The sequence below is a fragment of the Notamacropus eugenii genome, chromosome 5, assembly GCF_028372415.1.
Source record: "Notamacropus eugenii isolate mMacEug1 chromosome 5, mMacEug1.pri_v2, whole genome shotgun sequence".
Classification (NCBI taxonomy): domain Eukaryota; kingdom Metazoa; phylum Chordata; class Mammalia; order Diprotodontia; family Macropodidae; genus Notamacropus; species Notamacropus eugenii.
The window spans coordinates 401819489-401839553 of NC_092876.1; the positions used below are offsets into that span (position 1 = coordinate 401819489).

The window sequence follows — 20065 nt, forward strand, 5'->3', positions numbered from 1 at the left end:
CACTTCCATAGTATATTTCTGAAAGGATTTCACCAGGGAATTTTATCTTCATTTAAATATTTCTACTTCTCATGCTTCTTACACAATGAAAAGACATAAAGAGTGATGAAGTCTCGTTTCTGGGACCCCCAGTCTTTGATAAATCTCTCTGATTGTCCATTGGAGACTTTTCTGCCTTATATTAATTTTTACAGAAAAAACATTTACTAAGAAGCAGCCATTCCTGATCCCTTCTCCTTCTTATTTAAGCAGGAAGAGAACATTGACATTTATTCAGTCTTATCTCTCCTTCCTTGATTTCTGTACACCAACAATCACTGGGACTTTCCTTCTACCTTCAAGATGAATCATCCTATATGTATTATTTCCCTCTTCTAGAATGTGAACTCTTTGAAAGCAGTGGCTATCCTGTTTTCCTCTCTGCATTACCAGCATTTAACACTTCTTGGCACAGAATAATTGCTTAATAAATGCTCATCCATCCATCCATTCATTCTTTCCCTTCAGCAATGGCTCTTAGACTGACTTCTTTACAAACTATTTCAGAAAGTTAAAGAAAAAGATAATATCCCTTGCCACAGAATATTTTTAATAATTTTTGGACAGAGAATTAAAATTGTCTCATTAATGTTTACTAAGAAATTTGCTTATCAATAGACAAATTGGTTTGATGCCTACCACGTGAATGCATGCAGAGGAAATTAGAAGATTAATTACTTTGAAGATTAACATCTTATTGTTGTGCCAAATTTTTTAAAAAATGAGCACTTTAAATAATCATTTAATGACAATTGCATATTTATATATGTATATGTACATATATGTTCATGTAGTTACATAATTTGTGTGTGTGTGTGTGTGTGAAAGAGAGAGAGACAGAGACAGAGACAGAGACAGAGACAGAGACAGAGAGAGAAAGAGAAAGAGACCGACCAAGTTTCTTAAGGTAGTTTTCTTTCCTCACAATAGTTTTGTGAAGCATATGTTATACTGGGAAGAAAGAGGAGGAAATGAAATTGATTTTCTCTGTATGGTGAATTCCTTGTGTGAAAAAGATAATCACTTTTCCAGTATAAATTGCTAACTCTTCTGTAACTCATAGTTTTAGAGAGTTGTGAGGTGGGAGGGGTTGGTAGGCACCAAAAAGTAAAGTGAACTACCAATGATTAGAAAGCTAGTTTTTGCCAGAGGCAAGACGTGAACTCAGATTCAGTAAATATTATGATTCCCATTTTATACATGAGGAAGTTAATTCATAGAAGTTAAATGATTTTCCCATGGTAAAAGAGTAGATTCTATTATGAGACCTATTGTACTTTTCTCCCCCTTGGTTGTTACATTGTCACATAAACTTCACAAGTTTTGTGATAAAATTTACATGTTTTAAAACTAACTTAAATTGTATTTGTCTTCATACATAGAGGAAATAATTGCTCTAACCTTTCAAAATAATAAATTTAGATTTCACATACACACATATACACACACACACGCATTTCTTATTCTACTTTGTACCTTGACTAATTAATAAACAACTAAGCATTTGGGGCTTTTATGTGGTGGAATAAACTACAAAAACATTTGCAAAATTTCAATGAGGAAGTATTCCAATCCAGCTCTGATTCCTAAAGGTGTTTAGTTTTATTAGGGTGAAATATATTGACAAGATCATGGGGCTAATAAATGTTGGAGGCCACATTTAAATTCAGTTTTCCTGACTCCAATCCTCACACTCAATCCCCTGCGATTGGATACTTCTGAAATCATAGATTTAGAGCTCGGAAGAACCTCAGAGGCCATGTAGAATTATCACCTTGAGAGAAGTGATTATTAATAACCAATGATTTGGGGGAGATTCAGAGTTTCCCCTTTTCTCTACTCTCATTTAAAGAACTCAGTCTCTGAAGGTTTAACTGATCTTTTTCTCTATCTGATCCCACTCAACCTTTCAAGCAATTTCTAGTCTAATGTGAATTCCATTCATTTAGACTTGGCTGGAGACAGACTCTTATGTCTAAATTGCCCAAGATTTTGGGAGGTCTGGGTATAGAGATAGTCTCTTTGTCCAAGAGGGGTATGATGTCACTCTCAGACCCTACTTGGAGCAAGCCCACTTCTTTTTGTAAAGTTCACACTTCAATTATTAGCCAATCAGAATGATTGATCATGTAGGGAATACCTACTCTTTGAAGGGAATAAAAACTCTCATCCTGCCAACATGAGCATCAATGATCTGAGAGAGAGAGAAGGCCAAATGATCATGGTTTTGTTAAAATGCTCATATTATTAATAAAATTATTAAATTATGCAGAAATCATGTCTCTTAAGCCTTTTTAAAGGCCACAACTTCTTTATCTGGCAGATGAAGAAAAGAGTCCTACAGAAGGTAAGTAACTTCCCTGCAGTCACATAGGTAATAAGAAACAGAGCTGGGATTTGAGCCATGGTGCTTTCCACTGTACTAGGCTGCCACTGCCTCTTCTGCTCAAATGGTCCACGTCTAGTTAGGAAGTCACTCCATAGTCAAGAAAGCACTAACATCTTTCAATGGTCTCTAAACCAACTTCCTTTGGTTACTTGGTCATTTTAAACTTGTGAGCAGAATTAGGTGATTAGATATTACAAAAAACGAGATCAAGTGGAAAGCTGAGGTGTTCCCAGAATACTTTTTGTTGTTGTTGATGGGGAAAGTTCAGAGTCTTGATCAGTAGACTTATGATTTTATCTCTATACGAAATTCTAAATCTGAAAACTCCCTTCTGACTAGCAAACTCCCTGACTACAATATCACCTAGAATTTATCATTTAGAAAGTTGACAGGGCAACTGAAATAACTTATTTAACATTATACACATACTAAGTTTCAGAGGCAAGATTTAAACCCAAGATATTCTGATTCTAAATCAGCTATTGCTCCACTAAATTGGACTGATTCTCATATTTTGTAATATGGATCCATATTTTAATCTGTTTATTTCTGATTTACCTAGTTGCCTGTGTCTCTTCACAAGAAAGGTTAAATAGTTTAAGTAAAGTTTATCTAGAATGTATGAGAAATAATCAGGAAGTTTTCTGGGACTAAATTTGAAAACAGGAATTGAAGTATTGCTTCTATTAGTAATCTGTTATGTGTTTGGGGCTAAGTAACACAGTCTCTCAGAATTGTAATTTCCTTATCTCTAAACTGAAGATCATTCTTGATATCTTCAATCCCCCTCATCGAACGAAAAACATTTCCTTTCTCATACTTTCTCTAAACTATCTCAAACACTGTCACTCACATTCTGACTTATAATACTGGTTGTGAGACAAATAATTGCTAGATATAAAGTAATAAATACATGAGTTACAATGAATATTATCTATAAATTAGTTTTATTGGTCTGCAATTAACATTTTGGAAACATAATATGGATTGAACCAACATTTCTTGAGAAACTACCTATGTGCAAGACAAATAGTAGAAGTCTAGGGAAATGGCCTAAAGTTTGCCCTATGATGTTAGATGTAGCATGGCAGACAGGGCTGTCAATATCAATAGAAATGGATCCTGGCAGCTACTTATTGACTTAGAAAAAACATAAATTAACATTATCTATATTGCATTAGATTTAATTTAATTCGTTAAACATTTCCCAGTTACACACTCAGGTTCAGACTTCAGACTAAAGTTTTATGAGTTTACGTCTTTGGCATCATAAACAATTGATTTAGATTTAGGATCATAAAGACCCGAGATCAAATTCTTCCTCAGACACTTAGCACTATAAGTTCAGACAATTCACTTAAACTCTAATCCTTAGTTTCCTCATCTGTAAAACAGAAGGGGTTGAAAGTTGGTAAATCCATGAGTCTATCTTAGCAATGAAGTATAAATGGGATAGGATTTCTGTTACTTTTCTGCTTTTCATTTTTGTTTGTTTTTGTTTTGTGACCTAATAGTGGTTTTCGGTTGTGCTTGCGAAATGCTGTTTTATTGGCTCAAACTAACCGTATTGAAGAGCAAAATGTCCACCTTGTATTAGACTTTCCCACCATTTCAAAAGCTAGGCCATCTCCAGTTGTTCTGATCTATACCTTGCCTTTGGACCAAAATGGCTCTGGAGGAGAATGTGAGACTGTTGACTTTACACAGCCCTGCCTCACTAAGTCTAATTCACTTGCAAGTCATGGCATCATCTTCCTGATGTCATGGTCCTCTTTGAGAAGAAGGATAAACCACAATCTGTGAGCAGTCTAAGCTGCCCCACAGGGGACTCAATTGACCAGTTGCAGTTGGGCAACTCAACTCCTCACCTGGGGTATCATTCCCTTTCCTGAGGAAGCTCTACTCAAAGTAAGGTAAACTTTGATGGCTAAAGTCTACCTTGATTTTGGAAGGTTTACTGGTTAGATTTCTTTCTTAAAGACTATGCCTTAAGCTCAATTCACCCTGGTTCTCTTTGACAGATCTACAATAGGTCCCTGCCAAAGTACCACTTATTGGATATTTTTTGGGTCCCGATGGCTCACATTGAATGTAAATAATAATCATTTCTCTTTGGGACAGAAACACTGAGGTCTTCCCTTCTTGGTTTGTTTGTTTTTTGGATTAAAAGGGCCATCCCTTGACTCACTTACACATCCCTAATCACTGAATGGGCAGTGTCTAAATCAAAATGAGAATTCAGAAAGACCTTAGCTTAAAAAGGTTAAAGAATTCCACTGCGTACTGGGCCATCTCCAGTTGTCCCAATCTATCACTTGCCCCTGGAACCAGATGGCTCTGGAGGAGAATGTGAGACTGGTGACTTTGCACAGACCTCCCTTCCTCAAATATAATTCACTTGCAAGTCATCTGCCAGATGTCATGGTCCTCTTTGAGAATGAAGGACAAACCGCAAACTTATTTCAACATAACTTTCTAATTTTTGCCATTGTTTTTATATTTTGGGATCAAATGGAGTTTCCTGGAATTGAACAAAATATTCATGTTAAGCATATTTCTAGATCACTTGGACTGATTTGCAATGATGAATCATCAAGTCCAGGGTTTGTTGAATTCTCTACTTCTGATATTCTTATTCAAATGCATAACTCATAGGCCCTAGTTAGCCTAGAAGCTAATAAGGCTATTTGGCTAATATAGGAAGCAACGCATTATACCAATGAAAAGATGATTCTGAACTTCCAACACAAGGAGCTGTCATTTGGAGACTATATTGATCTGAGAACATAATGTTAGAAATAGAATAATAGATCCAGCTGATGTTGCACTTTAAAGCTGACAATAACACTTTCTTCAGAACAACCTTATGAGTGCAGTTGTCCAGATATTGAGTGATTGTGCATTTTCTCTCTCTCTCTCTCTCTCTCTCTGTGTCTCTCTCTCTCCTTTTCTATTTATATATATTTTACTAATACAAAAAGATAGTCTACAAAATGTTTAGAAGAGATCACTGGGGATATCCTTCCCTCTTGTCTTTCCTTTCGCCTTTCTTCCATATCCTGTCAGATCAGGCATTATGATTATTCATATCCCTTGGTTAAGCTATGAGTTACTCAACTACAAACCTTGTAATGAGATAGAGGGCCCTAGTAACTCCTTGGCTTTGCCATCCACCCTGCCATTGCAATCTTTGGACTTTTTGGCTCTTCTATTCATTGTGCAGTTAAATTACTTTATATATGTTGTCTCATCTCCCTCAATTAAAGTGTGAGTTCTGAGAGCAGAGACTATATATTTTTTTCTTCTTATATCTCTGGAGCTTAATGTAGTGCTTGTCACCGAGGAAATCAAATTATTCTATGTTATTGAATAATTGATTCTTTTGTGTAATTGCCCCTATTCTTTACTTTTCCATTCTTGAGTTAAGCTCAAGAATTCATTTTCCCCTTGAAGTTATTTTAAAGGTGTGGTTGAAAGGAAAAAATTATCATTCATATAATTGGTCTCTGGGACATCTAATTATAAGCCCCAACCAGCTTAAGTTGATTCCCACCTCCAACACACACATACATACACAAAGACATGTCATCTGTTCTTGTGCAATTAGGGAAGGTTTGAGGGCCTCCAAGGAAATCACAAGAAAGTCTTGTGGTACTGATCTCCTAGTCAAGATTAGAAGGGACAGATGAGTCCCATAAGACAATTAACATTTCTTAATTGTCAGAGAGGGGCATGATTAGTCAAGCCTAAATGCCAACCAACTTTCCTCAATATAGCCAAATGGAAAGTTCCTTTCCTGCATGTTATTAAAGAGAGTCTACTCTTCTCATTGGGGTCTCTGGTCTCACTGAAGTAGCCAGTCTGACCTACTCTGCTTTATTGTATATGTCATTGTTAATAAACTGATTTTGCTCAGGTATGTACCTTAGTTTACCTTTCTTGAATTAACTTATAACATCAAATATTAAACATTTAATAAATGTTTTTCATTCATTCATTCATGGAGATAGTGCTGATCTTGTAGCCAAGAAGATTATTATGGGATAGAGCTAAAGTTAGAAAGGATTTTAGAGTATATCTAGACCATATCCCTCATTTTACAGATGAGGGAACTGAGATCCAGGGAAAGTTAAAGAGTTGTCCAAAGTAACACTAGTAATGAGTATCGAAGATGCAATTTGAACTTAAATTAACTGCTATCTCTTTAACACACCTATGTTCTCCCATCAATTCCTTCCTCTATTCTACAAAAATTGAGTCCATACTTGTTAAATGCTATTATATACATGTAGGCATTGTGGTAAGTACTGGATTTTCTAAGACTATATAAGTTACAGAGGAGTTGCTAATCTCAGTGAGTAGAAGGAATTTCCACATAGGGAATTGGCCTCACAGTTGAAATCAATTCTCTCCCATAAAGATGATTTGAGGAGTTTATATAAGATGCATAAGATGAATGAATCTACATTGCATTTCACTGTATTTCAGAATGCTTTGAATTTATTTCTCAAACCACTGTCTGCAGTTTTTGACTCTACTGTGTTTTTACTTGAAAAACTACTGAGCCAATCTTGGGTTCCACTGTGTATTTGGAATTATTTGTTAAGCTGTCAAGTAATTTTTTCAGTGGTGACTGACTCCCTATGACCCCATCTGTGGTTTTCTTAGCAGAGATATTGTAGTGGTTTGCCATTTCCTTCTCTAGCTCATTTTTACAGATGAGGAACTGAGGCAAACAGGGTTATTTCTCAAGGGTTACACAGTGAGTAAATGTCTGAGGCCAGGTTTGAATTCATGAGATGGAGTTTTCTAACTTCACACCTAGAACTCTATCCACTCTGTCATCCAGCTGCCCACTTGGGAGCATAAATATTATTAAATGAAAATCTAAAGCAGTATGATAATGCTGTGAATCATTTCCATCAACTTTCATCTCTAGAAAATTCCTTCTATGTTTTATGGGAGCTTAAGAGCTTTGTCCAGGATCCTGAAGAATATTTGTGGACATCATAAAATCACAGTTCACTAAGCATAGTTATTTGAAGGTCATAGTTAAGTGATTCAAATGTTTAAACCTCAACTGAAAATCATTTGAAATGATCTTATTACTTACAAACAAATTGATAATCAGTGAAAAGGTTCAATAATAATAGTAATAATAATAATAGCTAGCATCTAAATGTCACTTCAAGGTTTGCAAAGTTGTGTGTGTGTGTGTATGTGTGTGTATGTGTGTGTGTGTTTTCTTCTTGGACCACATGATTGTTTATCATATGATTAATGCTTATTGGTAAAACTGTCCCAAGTTTGAGAAAGAAAAACTCTCTGGATGAGTATTTGGTTACCATTAACTTAGTATGAAAAAAAAACCCTTAATATTCTCAGCTACATAACATAGGAATATTTTATTAAATGCATAAGTTTAAATTGAACCCTCTACTTATAGAACAAATCAATGAATTAAAATTGTGTTCCTTATGAAAAGAATGGGGATGTTAATTTGGTAAAATTTAAGAGGAACAGTTATTTCTCTCTCTTTTGTTTTTATAGAATCAGAGTATATAAAAAAGACATGTGCACCATTATTTTAAAAAAACCCAATATAATTTATAAGTATAATGTTGTATAATCCTACTATTGAATAGACAAAACTTCATGTTGGATGTTAAGGTTCCTTTCAATAGTTCAAACTTGATTAATGCTTTGTCTTGAACATTCTGGTTACACTTAAAAATAAAAACCATTATTTCCTTCTTGGCATTAGTAAATTAAACCTATAATTTTCTTTATTAAATTAGCTTAGCAATATTAGTTATTTAATCAACAGAGCTTTGCATCTAATCCAATTTGTTCAAAAGGGGAATTTTGAACTTGGCAAATGAAGTGATGTACTCAGTCTGCACAAACACATCAATTTCAGATCAAGAAATGAAACCAAAGGCATTCACTCTAAAAATCTTTGGAGTGTTTCATTATGTTTATGTTCTGTCTTAATGGAGATGCTATATGTATATTCCAAGCACACAAATGAACTATGTATTCCATAAACACTAGTTATTGGCACAAATATAGAAAAAAAATATTAATTGTAGAACAGAGTCTGCAAAATTGTCCAAATTTATTTTTATTTCCCTTCAATGGAAAGATTTTCCATACTTTTCCCCCATTCAAATAACACAAAATGACATGAAAAAATTGTTTATAATCTTACCTAAGGCTGTTCTTGCTGGTGTGGCATCTTTTTTAATCCAAAAGGATACCCAGGACAAAACGACTGTTAGTATACAGGGAATATATGTCTGAATAGTGAAGTAGCCCATTCTTCTGCTCAAATCAAAGTATATAGTCATGACTACATAATCACCTGAAATAAAAAATACATATTGGATAAGGTGGAGTAAATTAAATTTCATGCATCAACAATGAGTTTGATTCAAGCCAGGAAATTTAATTATGATATAATTTTAATTTATTATAGAGAATATTGCACAGTTCATTCTTTTTACAAAAGCACATGATTATGCATTTTACTCAGCCTTTTGCTATAATTATCCATTTTGTATTCTTCAGAAATACTATTCTTGTGCCTCATCAGCACACGAAGTTGACAAATACAACATCAGTAGATTTTAAACTTTGGCAGGATCTGCCACACTGAAAAGATTTTGAATAAAAGTCTAAGAATATACTGTGTCTACTTTCTGAGGGTTACCTTAGCTATATACAATGAGACTTATGAACAGCAGTCTGGATTCCTACATGGTGAAATGTCAGAAAAGCACACAGAGGGCTCCAGAGAGAGCAAAGAAAGAGAAAGAGCTCCAATTAATAGAAGGGTATTTACATCAGCTCTTTTTTAATAGGAAATACCTTAATTTAAAGTTATTTAAAATACTCCTTTAACTTAAAAGAAGTATTCTTCAATTAGTAAATGGATAAATCAGTTCTAAAAAATGAATAGAATGGAATACTATTGTGCTCTAAAATATTATACAGGAGACAGTTTCAGAGAAACCTGAGAAGACTTGTCTGAACTGAGGAGAGAACAAAATTAAGACAACAATTCATTTAATGATAACATTATGATAAAATGAATGATTTTTATTATTAATCCTGATCAAGGAAATGGTCAATTGTGATGCCAGAGGAACCATGATGAAGAATGCTAGCCATCTCTTGATAGCATGGTAATGGATTAATGGCAAAATCATATACCCAATTTTGGATAGAGGCTGTGTTAAAATTGTATCTTGTTCTGATTCCCCTTACTGTTTCCTCCCTTCTAGTCAGTATAGTAAGCTTATATGTAGTCAGTATAAAGGAAAAATACAAGACAATAAGATTGTAAAGGGGAATCTGAAAGTCAAGTAAAATCTTTCCCAGAGATCAAAGGAGAATAATTTCCAAACTGTATATCATATGTTAGCCAAAATTCACATCGTGGTAATATGTTCTGAATGAGCAAAAGCCATCTAAGTGCTACTGTCAGGGTATTTTGGTTTTATGAAATGTAAATTCCAGACAAATTCCAGACTTTCAAAATTCCAGACCAGCAGAACACTGAAAGGATTGATAACTTAGGGATGACATGGCTATGTTAACATTGAAGTTTTACCAATAATGTTGAGATGATTTGGATATGTTAATAAACTTACCACAAGGTATCTATTTCTCCAAAAATTCCTATGTAAATGAGATCTTAAATCCCTCCCCCTACACTTCCATCTCTTTCAGGTCTGTTCTGCCTAGTGCTCCAAATGCTAATCCATAATTACTCTCCCCCTCCACTTGTCTTCTGTCATCACCCCCTAACCCCATTCACTATCTGCTTCTGTACCCTTTTCACTCTGGATCCTAAGTGCTTCATCAAAGTGTCAGTATTATTTCATTTCCCACTGCCAGTCATGGCCTTTACCAACCAGTACCCAAAGAACCAGGGGTGCTTTCCCTGTATTTCATAATTTCATAAATTAATTATAAATTCAGAGGCAGTAACAGAATTTTCTTTGCTTCCATATTCTTATTTGTTACAAAAGTTTTGCTTTTATTTTTTATTTTTTCTAGTGTGGTGGGAGGAAGTAAGAATAAGAAAAATAAACACTGGCTAGTGGGGGGAAAGTAATTAGGATAAAAGAACCGAGGCAGGGATTGAGGCTGATAATCTAGCTCGGGTGAAGTACAGAGTGAGGAAAGTCACGCTGGAGGTAACATAATCCTGAATATATGGAGGGAACAGTTTACAGCATAACACAGGGAAAGGAAGATAACATAATCATAATCATAGACAATGTTAATAAAAGTGATCAAGGATATCAATATCTGTCAAATTACATACTTATATTTTTACCTCTGCAAAATTTTTATGGGAGGATCTGTACTCATATTTCTACAGTATCTTTGAAAAAAACATGAAAAGAAACTAGTAAAGCTACATTTGGGAAACTATTCTCTACTGCACACTCTGATTTTACAGTCACAAAGTTGACTTAAAGAAGCAAAGAATACCGGATCCTACTCTGTTTATTGTTCGTTGATTACAAAAACACATTTGATTCAGAGCAAAAATCAGCTTCAAGTTCCTCCTCTAGTGAGACTTTCTCATGCATATAGTAAGATTCTTGATGAATACAACCATGGAGATCATTATGTTCGATAATTTTCTATTAATGTCAAATAAGGCATTAAACAGAGAAATGTATACTTGCCAAAAGTGTCAAGGTAATAGGTGGTATGTCAGGTTCAAAAAGTAGTGGAATTCTCTATAGATGTTAAGGTCAAAGCATCAACAGGATTTTATATTTAGAGCTAAAAGAGATCTTTGAGGTCATCTAATCCAAATTTTCATTTTGCAATTAAGGAAATAGGCCCAGTGAGGTGACTTGTCCCAGGTCACAGTGGAAGAAAATGGAAGAGCTATGATTTGAATCCAAAGTCCCTGACTCAAAGTCCTGTACTCTTTCCACAACATTGCCTATAAAAAACAAAACAAAACAAAAGACTCAGAGAATTTCCAAAAGTGAAGTGATTTTCTCAGAGTCATACAGCTAGTAAAGGTCAGAATTGAGATTTCTACTTTCAACTCCAAAATTTTCCTGGATCCAACTCCAGAAAACTCTTGTTTGTGAATAATATTGTGATAACTGTGATACTAAGATAAAGAAAATAATGGGGTCTTTTCATGGGTATTTTAAAAAGATAAACCTAATCACCTAAACCTACCAATTTTTATTAGCAGCAACTAGGAGATATAATAGAAAGACCACTGAGGCTTGAAGTTCAGGAAAGATCTAGGCCAGAAATCAAATCTAGCCCCAGATTGCCTTAAAAGTTATATGAAGAGTGTGCCTCAGATTCCTCAACTGTAAAATGAGGATAATTATAGTACCTACCTCACATGGGTGTTGTAAGGATCAAATGAGATAATGGTTGTAAAGATGTTAGCATGGTGCATGGCACATAGTGGGTACTTAATAAATGCTTATTCTTTCTCTCCCTTCCCCAAATAAGAAAAAACTATATGGATAAAAATGCTCAGTGATTACACTATGACATGAAATAACTTGGCTAGTTAATTGAATTATCCCATCAGTACATAAATCTGGTATGAGCATGGGAAGTGGATAGTGAATTAATTGGGTCTAGAATTCAGTAGGAATAGTAATGGTGATGGTAATAAAGGGATCTTGGGTAAGGGTAGAAAAGGGGAGAAAGACCTCCTTGAAGAAAATGGGAAGCCAGGAGGCACAACTAAAGAAAACTTTCCAAGAATAGAGGCAGCCACTGCATGTTCATAGAGTCACGTGGTTTAATGTGGTGTGAGTAGGCTAGTATAGAGTGCATTGAAGGGATATAAGACTAATAAGGCTAGGAATGTAGGAAAATACCATGTTTTTAAGGGTTTTAAAGGATTTAATATTTGATATGAGGGAATAGGGAGCCCCTGGAATTTATTACATGGGGAAGGGGTGACATGGTCTGATATATAGTTTAGGAAAATCTCCAGTGGAGGATGGATAAGAGGAGGGAGACATTTCATGCAAGAATATTATCTGAAAAGCTATCACAAAAGTCTAAGAAAGAAGTGATGAGAACCTGAATTTGGGGTGGTATCTTTGTGGAAAGAAGATATACGAGAGATACTGTAAATGTAAAAATCATAAGATTTGGCAGCAGATAGGAAATGTGAAATGAGCATGGGTAGTCCACAAACATTTATTAAGAATCTGCTGTGGACCAGAAACTGTGGTAAGTGTTAGAGATGTAAAGAAAAGCAAAAATAGTATCCCCCGCCATCATATAAAATACATAAAGGGTAACTAGAAGGCAAGCTCAGCAGGCAGGTATTAGCAGTAAGGCAGATGAAAGGTATCCAATAAATGAGATCACAGATCATAGAAGTGTTGAAGTTTATATGAAACGAGAATTTTAAGGAATAGTATGTTACTCAAAATGAGGGATGTGACTATAAAATACTATGAACTCTTTTAAAATAAATACATAAGAACTTACTTATCCAAAGGAATACTTTCTTTCAAAGTAGTTCCCTTGGAGACTATTCACTTGTTTTAATGATGTCAAACCATGTTGGGACCTTATTTTTGGAACTGCTTTTAAGATCATCTTATGAGACACACTGGAAAATTACTTATATTACTTTATAGTCAATACTTCATTTAAGTAAAGAAATAGATTCACCTATTGCCAACAATTGCCATTGCTGATAAGATCAGACTCCAAATGTCTTTTGACTTTTTTCAAAAAGCAAATCCACATTCAAAGGCTTCCATTTACTTCCATTGAATATACTTCAAAGTACAGGTAGTGGGATCTGAAGGAGATTTCCAAAGTGAGACTCCAAAAATGGTCCCAGCAGTCACAACATGCCTGTAAAGTCTAAAGCTCATTCAAAATAATCTGTTAGAAGAGCACCACATACTGTACTTTGAAGTGTATAAATTTGAATATGTTTTTGGGAATTCAGTCATAATGCTTTATAGCTATCTCAAACTATGTTATCTTGGAACCAAGTATGAGACTGAGTTCATATTACAGTTTTAGACATGGAAGGGACTTTAGAGACCATTAAGTCTAATCTCATTTTGTAGATATAGGAACTAAACTTCAGGTAAATTTAAAAGCTCAACCAAAGAACTATCCTTTTCCAAGATTGGTGGCCATGCCATAAGAACAATATTTGTATTAAAACAAAACAAAACAGCAACAAAAATGACCTACTTTTGCACGAGGTAGCAACTTGGTTATCATTAAAAGCACTGTAATTAAAACATAAAGAAGTCCTGCTCCATACTTTCATATCCCTCTTCAATTTGGGGCCCAACTCATTATCCATTTCCAGGGCCTGTCCCAGAAAAAAAATGGGTACCCACATATTCTGTAGAGGGCTAATTCATAAAACTTCACTTACATTAGACACAGTTTTTTACATATTTTATGTTCAGAAAATCAATGGTTAGAAGATATATAATCTTAGAAAGTTGAATGCAGTAATCTTGTTTGCTATCTAATGAACTAAGCATATAATTTAACTTTAGACACCTTCCAATGTAATGCCTATTTCAAGGGGAATACTCTTTAGGGAGCAATACGTTATAAAACTCACTGCTACATACCACTGACCTGGAGATTTTGAGAAATAAGTTAGAGATGTCTCAACTTGTGTTCCTCAACTTTTGCTTGAGGGAGGGAATTAAACTTTCATTATTTCTTCCACATAATTCCCCTTATAACTTACCTAATGGCATGGCCAGATTATTTATATTCCTCTCACGCTTTAAAGAATCTAATCAAATCAATCCATGCGAATGCATTCACTGATTATGAATTCTCTGCCTATGATCTCAGGATTGCTTTTAGCGCTGAGTTCCCTCAGGCAGAATTTTCACTTTAGTACAGAAACTAACATATACTGTGGAATTCCAAATGTCCTATGAATGAAAATGATGGAGCTTCCACTTGATTGTTGGAAGATATAGAAGAGTCCTTTTAAAAGTTGGAAGCTCGTGAAATCCACAAACTCATCAATAATAATAAAAATAGTATAATGTTATAGGAAAGAATTTGATGCATTTGTTCAACTCAGCTTTTGGTTAGAAAAATCTCAATTTTGCACCAATATTCTTCAGTACCCAAAAAGAGGAGGGGGGGATTTCCAATTACATGATATTCTCTGGTCCTTGCAGACCCAAAGACAAACATGAAAAACAATCCTTACCCTCAAGGAGCTGTATTACCAAGCACACTAGCACACCCAGGATGCCCTGCTAGCACAGGTTCTTTGATCTGCTTTTCTAAAGGAAGGACAGCTTCAAAGGAGTCCTTACTTTAATTAACAGATAAGTTGAAAGAAGTAAGTATAAAAAATACAAGCAGAGAAATTAGCACTGGAATTCAACAGACAGGGTTCCAACTGTCTAAATAATACACCACCAAACTGGGAAAACACCAACATCTGAGTAATCTGGAGGCTCTTAACAAATGACTACTCAGAGTCCTATCCAAGGAATCAAAGCAAAGCAAAATTCCAATCTCCCAGAATATATAACAAACACTAAACTCCGGATTGACTCAGAGCTAGAAGGCATGAAACTTATGTGACTCAGCACAGCTGTGAATTATTAGGGTTCAAAGGAGATTAAACATTCAGATATTTACAATTTAGCCTGAGCCTAGGAAACTGAACTCCAAAAAGAAAACAACAAATATCCTACCTTGCTTGAACTTATAGGAGTTTACATTCTATTGGAGATGGAAGAAGCAAGACGCAAACCCAAGTATATATAGAATAATTTGAAGGGAAAGGCGAGAGCATTGACCATTAAGAGAGAATTCTAATACGAAATGGCAATTGAAGTGCCATAAACCAAACCCTTGAAGGAAGACAGAGAAATTAACAACTTGAGATAGAGATGAAAAGGATGCCAGACATGGCACACAGCCTGTGTAAGAGGTTAGATTCAAGAAATTGATTATAGGGATCAAGTAGACCTGTTTTCCTAGAAACTGGAGCACAGTAAAAGGAGTAATGTGTAATGAGGCTGAAAAGATAAGGTGAGACCAGACTGTGTAGGGCTTTAACTGCCAAGTAAGAGTTTTATATCTTTTTTCTGCAGGCAGTTAGGATCCACTGGAGGATCTTGGGAGAGGGAGTAATATGTTAAGACTTATTCTTTAGGGAGATTATTTTGGTAGATATAGAGAGGAGAAACCATGTGTCTAGTTATGTGAATCTTGTAATAATTAATATCAATCAATCAAGCAACAAGTATTTATTAAGAATTTACTATCTGATAGGCTTTATATTACATGCTAGGGAAACAAAAACAAACAGAAGAAATATTTCGTTTCCTCTAACTCATGAAAGGTAATGAGGGTATGAAATAGGGTAAACAAATACTATTAACAAAATAATAACAAGGCTAATAATAGTAATAATACCTAGCATTTATATTGTACTTTAAGTTTTTCAAAGAGTTTGTATAAGTTATCTCATAATAGTCTTGTGTGTGGAAGAAAAGGAGAATATAGGAGTGATGTGAAGACTTGGTAACTGATTGTATAAAAGAGCTAGAGAGAGGGATAAAGGATGAATCTGATGTTATGAATCAGGATAAATGGAAGCGTGGTGGTGTTCACAATATAAACGGGGAAATTGGTTGATTTAGGAAGCAAGATAATGAATTCCATTTCAGACATGTTGAGTTTTAGATACCTGTGAGCTTTCCTTTTGTAGATGTCTGACAGACTGTTGTGTTGTATGTATGGTTTGTCATTTATTCTCAGAGAGGATCAAGACAGGCTGTTGATGATATGGAATAGGAGATTAGAAGAGAGAATGCAGATACATGTTTAGATCCGAGAGGCATTTGTAAAGGGAAAAATTTAAATAACTGAAGCCACGCGCTAATGAGATTACTAAAGGATAACATAGAGAGGGAAGAAAAAAGGTCCCAGGACAGAGGCCTCAGGAAAGGTCTTCTAACAGGTGGAAGAGAAGCAATTACTCCAAAGAATCATTTTCATTATCTGGTATCTTAACAGGAGCCTCATTGCTTTAGCCAAAAAAGTTGGAAATATTTTACTTCATCTAGCAAACCTTCAGCAAGTTTGAACTTTACCACCAAATATGAACATGAGAAAAGAAATGTGCTTGACTTGGAGACTATGGAAAAAATTGATCTTTAGTCTTGCTGATACCAACAAAGTTATTTTTGTATGATGCTGAAATTTTGTATGATGCTTGTGCTCTTTTTTTTTCCTTTAGTGGATATGTCTACTTCTTGTATAGGTCCGAGGACCCAGATGGCTCTGGAGGACAAAGTGACGTTGGTGACCTTGCACAGCCCTCCCTCACTGAAATCAAAGTCAATTGCAAGTCATGTCATCATCATCCCATGGTTAGGGATAAGAGCCTGCATGATGATCCAGCAAATGATAATGACAAAGGGTAGTTAGACTGTTTGGCTTCCCTTTTGTGAAGTGAAGATTCTGTATTGATGTATCTCAATGAGGATCTTATTTTATATAGAACACAGAATCATTCACTTCTGTGTGATGGGATCCGAGGTGTCAAAAGTATACATATGCAGGGCATATATGTACAGAGTGAAATTCTGCCACTCATTTTTTCTTTAAGTTACTCATATATGAGACCAAATGCAGTAGAACTGATTGTACTAGAGTCTGTGCTAAAAAGTGTTAAAGGAACAGAGATCTGGGCATATATCAGGAGCTGCTTAACATAGATCTGAAGTGGTTTTGTTGCTTGGTTAACTGATGATTCTTCAAAAGAGTTCAACCTCATTTTGAGTTCAGATTTATTTTCTCTCTACCGCTTTTCCACAGCAACTACAAGTAACCTTAGTTGTTCAGGCATTATCAACATTTTCTGTACAGAACAATGGATAATAGAATTAGAACTGAAAGGGACATTAGAGGTAATTTAAACTAAATCCCTTATTTTGATATAAGAATACTGAAACCAGAGAGGATTCTGGGAAGATGGTAGAGTAGGTCAGAAAATTCCAAGCTCTTAAGATTTTCCCCCACAAAAGAGATAAAATAGCATCTCAGGTCAAACACAGAATAGTAAAAGTAAATAAAAGTAGGGAACAACAGGGTATTTCCTAGGACAATTCAAGAAGATTGGAAAAAAAATCCTAGGATGATTTGATCTCTGTGAAGAGCTAACACCTTTAGTCTATGTTCTATTTTAATAACAAGCTGCAAGACACTTAAACAACAAAAGGCTAACCCTGGAGTTATTTGGTTTGGAAGGCTGCATGGGCCCCAGTAACAGGAACTTTTACCCCCAATAGTGGAGGGAGTTGAGCATTTGAGCCCAGAAAGATTGAGGGAACTTCTGCTGAAAAGGAATGCCAGATCCAGTTGTGCCATGAAGAACAGCAGTGGGGGCTAGAAGAAACCTGCACACACTCAGTGAATGCAGAAGCAGTGGGGCAGAAAGACCCTGGCTGTGGGCACTTGCAGGCGTTTGAAGGTCTGACTTTGTTTCCAGGCTAGAGGGGAGAACTGAAGATATGGGGCAAGAGATGATATGGATTCCCCAGGGCTAGGGGTGATTATAAAAATTAAACTATTACCACAAAAAAAATGCACAGGCACAGGAGAAAGAATCCAACCACAGACAGCTGTTATAGGAATAGAGGTGACCGGAGTTCATGTTCAGAGGATATTGAAATAAAGGAACCCCCAAAGAGGAACGTCAAATGGTCACCTACACAAAAGAATTTATAGAAGATCTTAAAAAAGAATTTAAAAATTAAATGATAGTGATGGAGGAAAAATGAAAAGAAGATAAGAATAATCCAAGAAAAACAAGAAAGTTATGAAAGAAAAGTCAGCCAATTAGAAAAAGAGAACCAGATTCTTAATGGGGAAAAAATGACACCTTGAAAATTAGAATTGGGCAAAGTGAAGGCAGTGAAATTATAAGAGATCAAGAAATAATTGAAATTGAAATATGAAAAATGAAAAAAAGAAGAGAAAGTGAAACATAAGAAAAACAACAGATTTGGAGAATAGATCAAGAAGAGAAAATATAAAAATAACCAGACTAATGGAAAGTTGATCAAAAAAGAATCTTGATACAATAATACAAGACATAATTAAAGAAAATTGTCCTGAAACATTAGAACAAGGTGAAGGAAGGAGCAGAAATAGAAAAAAATCCATTGATCACCGCTGGAAAACTCATAGGAATATCATAGCTAAATTCCAAAAATCCCAGCTCCAGGATAAAATATTAAAAGCATCAAGATAAAAACAACTAAAATATAGTGGAGCCAAAATCAGAATCACATATGACCTGGTAGCAGAGACATTAAAATATCACAAGTGTTGGAACATAATATATCAAAGAGTAAAGGAATTAACTGGGGCTTCAGCCAAAAATATCATGCCCTGAAAAATTAAATATTATTCTGAATTAAAAAAAAAATCAACATTTGAAAAACTCTCAGACTTTCAAGACTGGACACATTATTCTAGCTGTGGTCTGAATAGAGTAGTACAATGGGATTATCATTTTATTTCTGTCTTTCTGTACATAATAGTTATCTTTAATACACACTAAGATTATATTTATTTTGGGGGGCTACCAACTGACATTGTTGACTCATTGAGTTTGTAACCTATTAAAAAACATGACATTTTACAAATGAGCATGTAGGTAGCTTTATATCTTTTCTTAAAATCTGAATTGTGTTAACTAATGTTAAGACTTTATCACTATTAAATTTCATGTCATTAGGTTTAACCCAACTTTGTGTCCTGCTAAGATATTTTTGGATCTTGATTTCATCAGTATGGTAGCTATGATGACTAGGGGTTTTTTGTCATTACTTTTGTTATTTGAAAAATTATAAGCAGCCATTTGCTCTTCCAGCCCACTCACTAATAAAAATGTCAAACAAAACACTTAATGAAAGCTTTCTTCCAGCTTGAAGTTAAGCCACTGGATCCAGACATTCAGTTTGGTCCTACCATTCAGTAGCTCTGAATCTAAGTAACCATATCATTATCTAAATCTATTATTATCTATAATCTCTTCATCTTTTCAGCATAGCACAAACGACCTAATTGAATTAAGCCTATAATATATGCCTGGTTCAACAGTCCAGTAGAGAGAACAAGATTATACTGCAGATAAAATGCTAACTTTGGAATCAGGAAGACCTGAGTTCAAAACCTGGCACACATAGTTTCCAACAGTTTTCCCCTAGACAGCTAACCTAACCTTTTTCCACTTAGTGGTATTTTTTTCCAATTATATAAACAGATAATTTTCTTTTTTTTTTTAATTTATTTCACTTTTAACATTCATTTTCACAAAATTTTGGGTTCCAAATTTTCTCCCCATTTGCCCCCTCCCCCACCCCAAAACACCAAGCATTCTAATTGCCCCTATCACCAATCTGCCCTCTCTTCTATCAACCCTCCCTTCCCTTGTCCCTATCTTCTCTTTTGTCCTGTAGGGCCAGATAACTTTCTATACCTCCTTGCCTGTATTTCTTATTTCCTAGTAGCAAGAACAGTACTCAACAGTTGTTCCTAAAACTTTGAGTTCCAACTTCTCTTCATCCCTCCCTCCCCACCCAT

At 35.1% G+C, this 20065-nt stretch overlaps 1 protein-coding gene across 1 annotated transcript in view; it reads right to left on the minus strand.

The window, feature by feature from the left end:
- GABRG3 (gamma-aminobutyric acid type A receptor subunit gamma3) overlaps positions 1–20065 on the minus strand; it is an 860421-nt gene that overhangs the window by 20622 nt on the left and 819734 nt on the right. The window contains exon 7 of the mRNA XM_072614581.1: positions 8640–8792. Within this exon, the coding sequence (XP_072470682.1) occupies positions 8640–8792 (153 nt within the window). The remainder of the gene's footprint in view (positions 1–8639; positions 8793–20065) is intronic.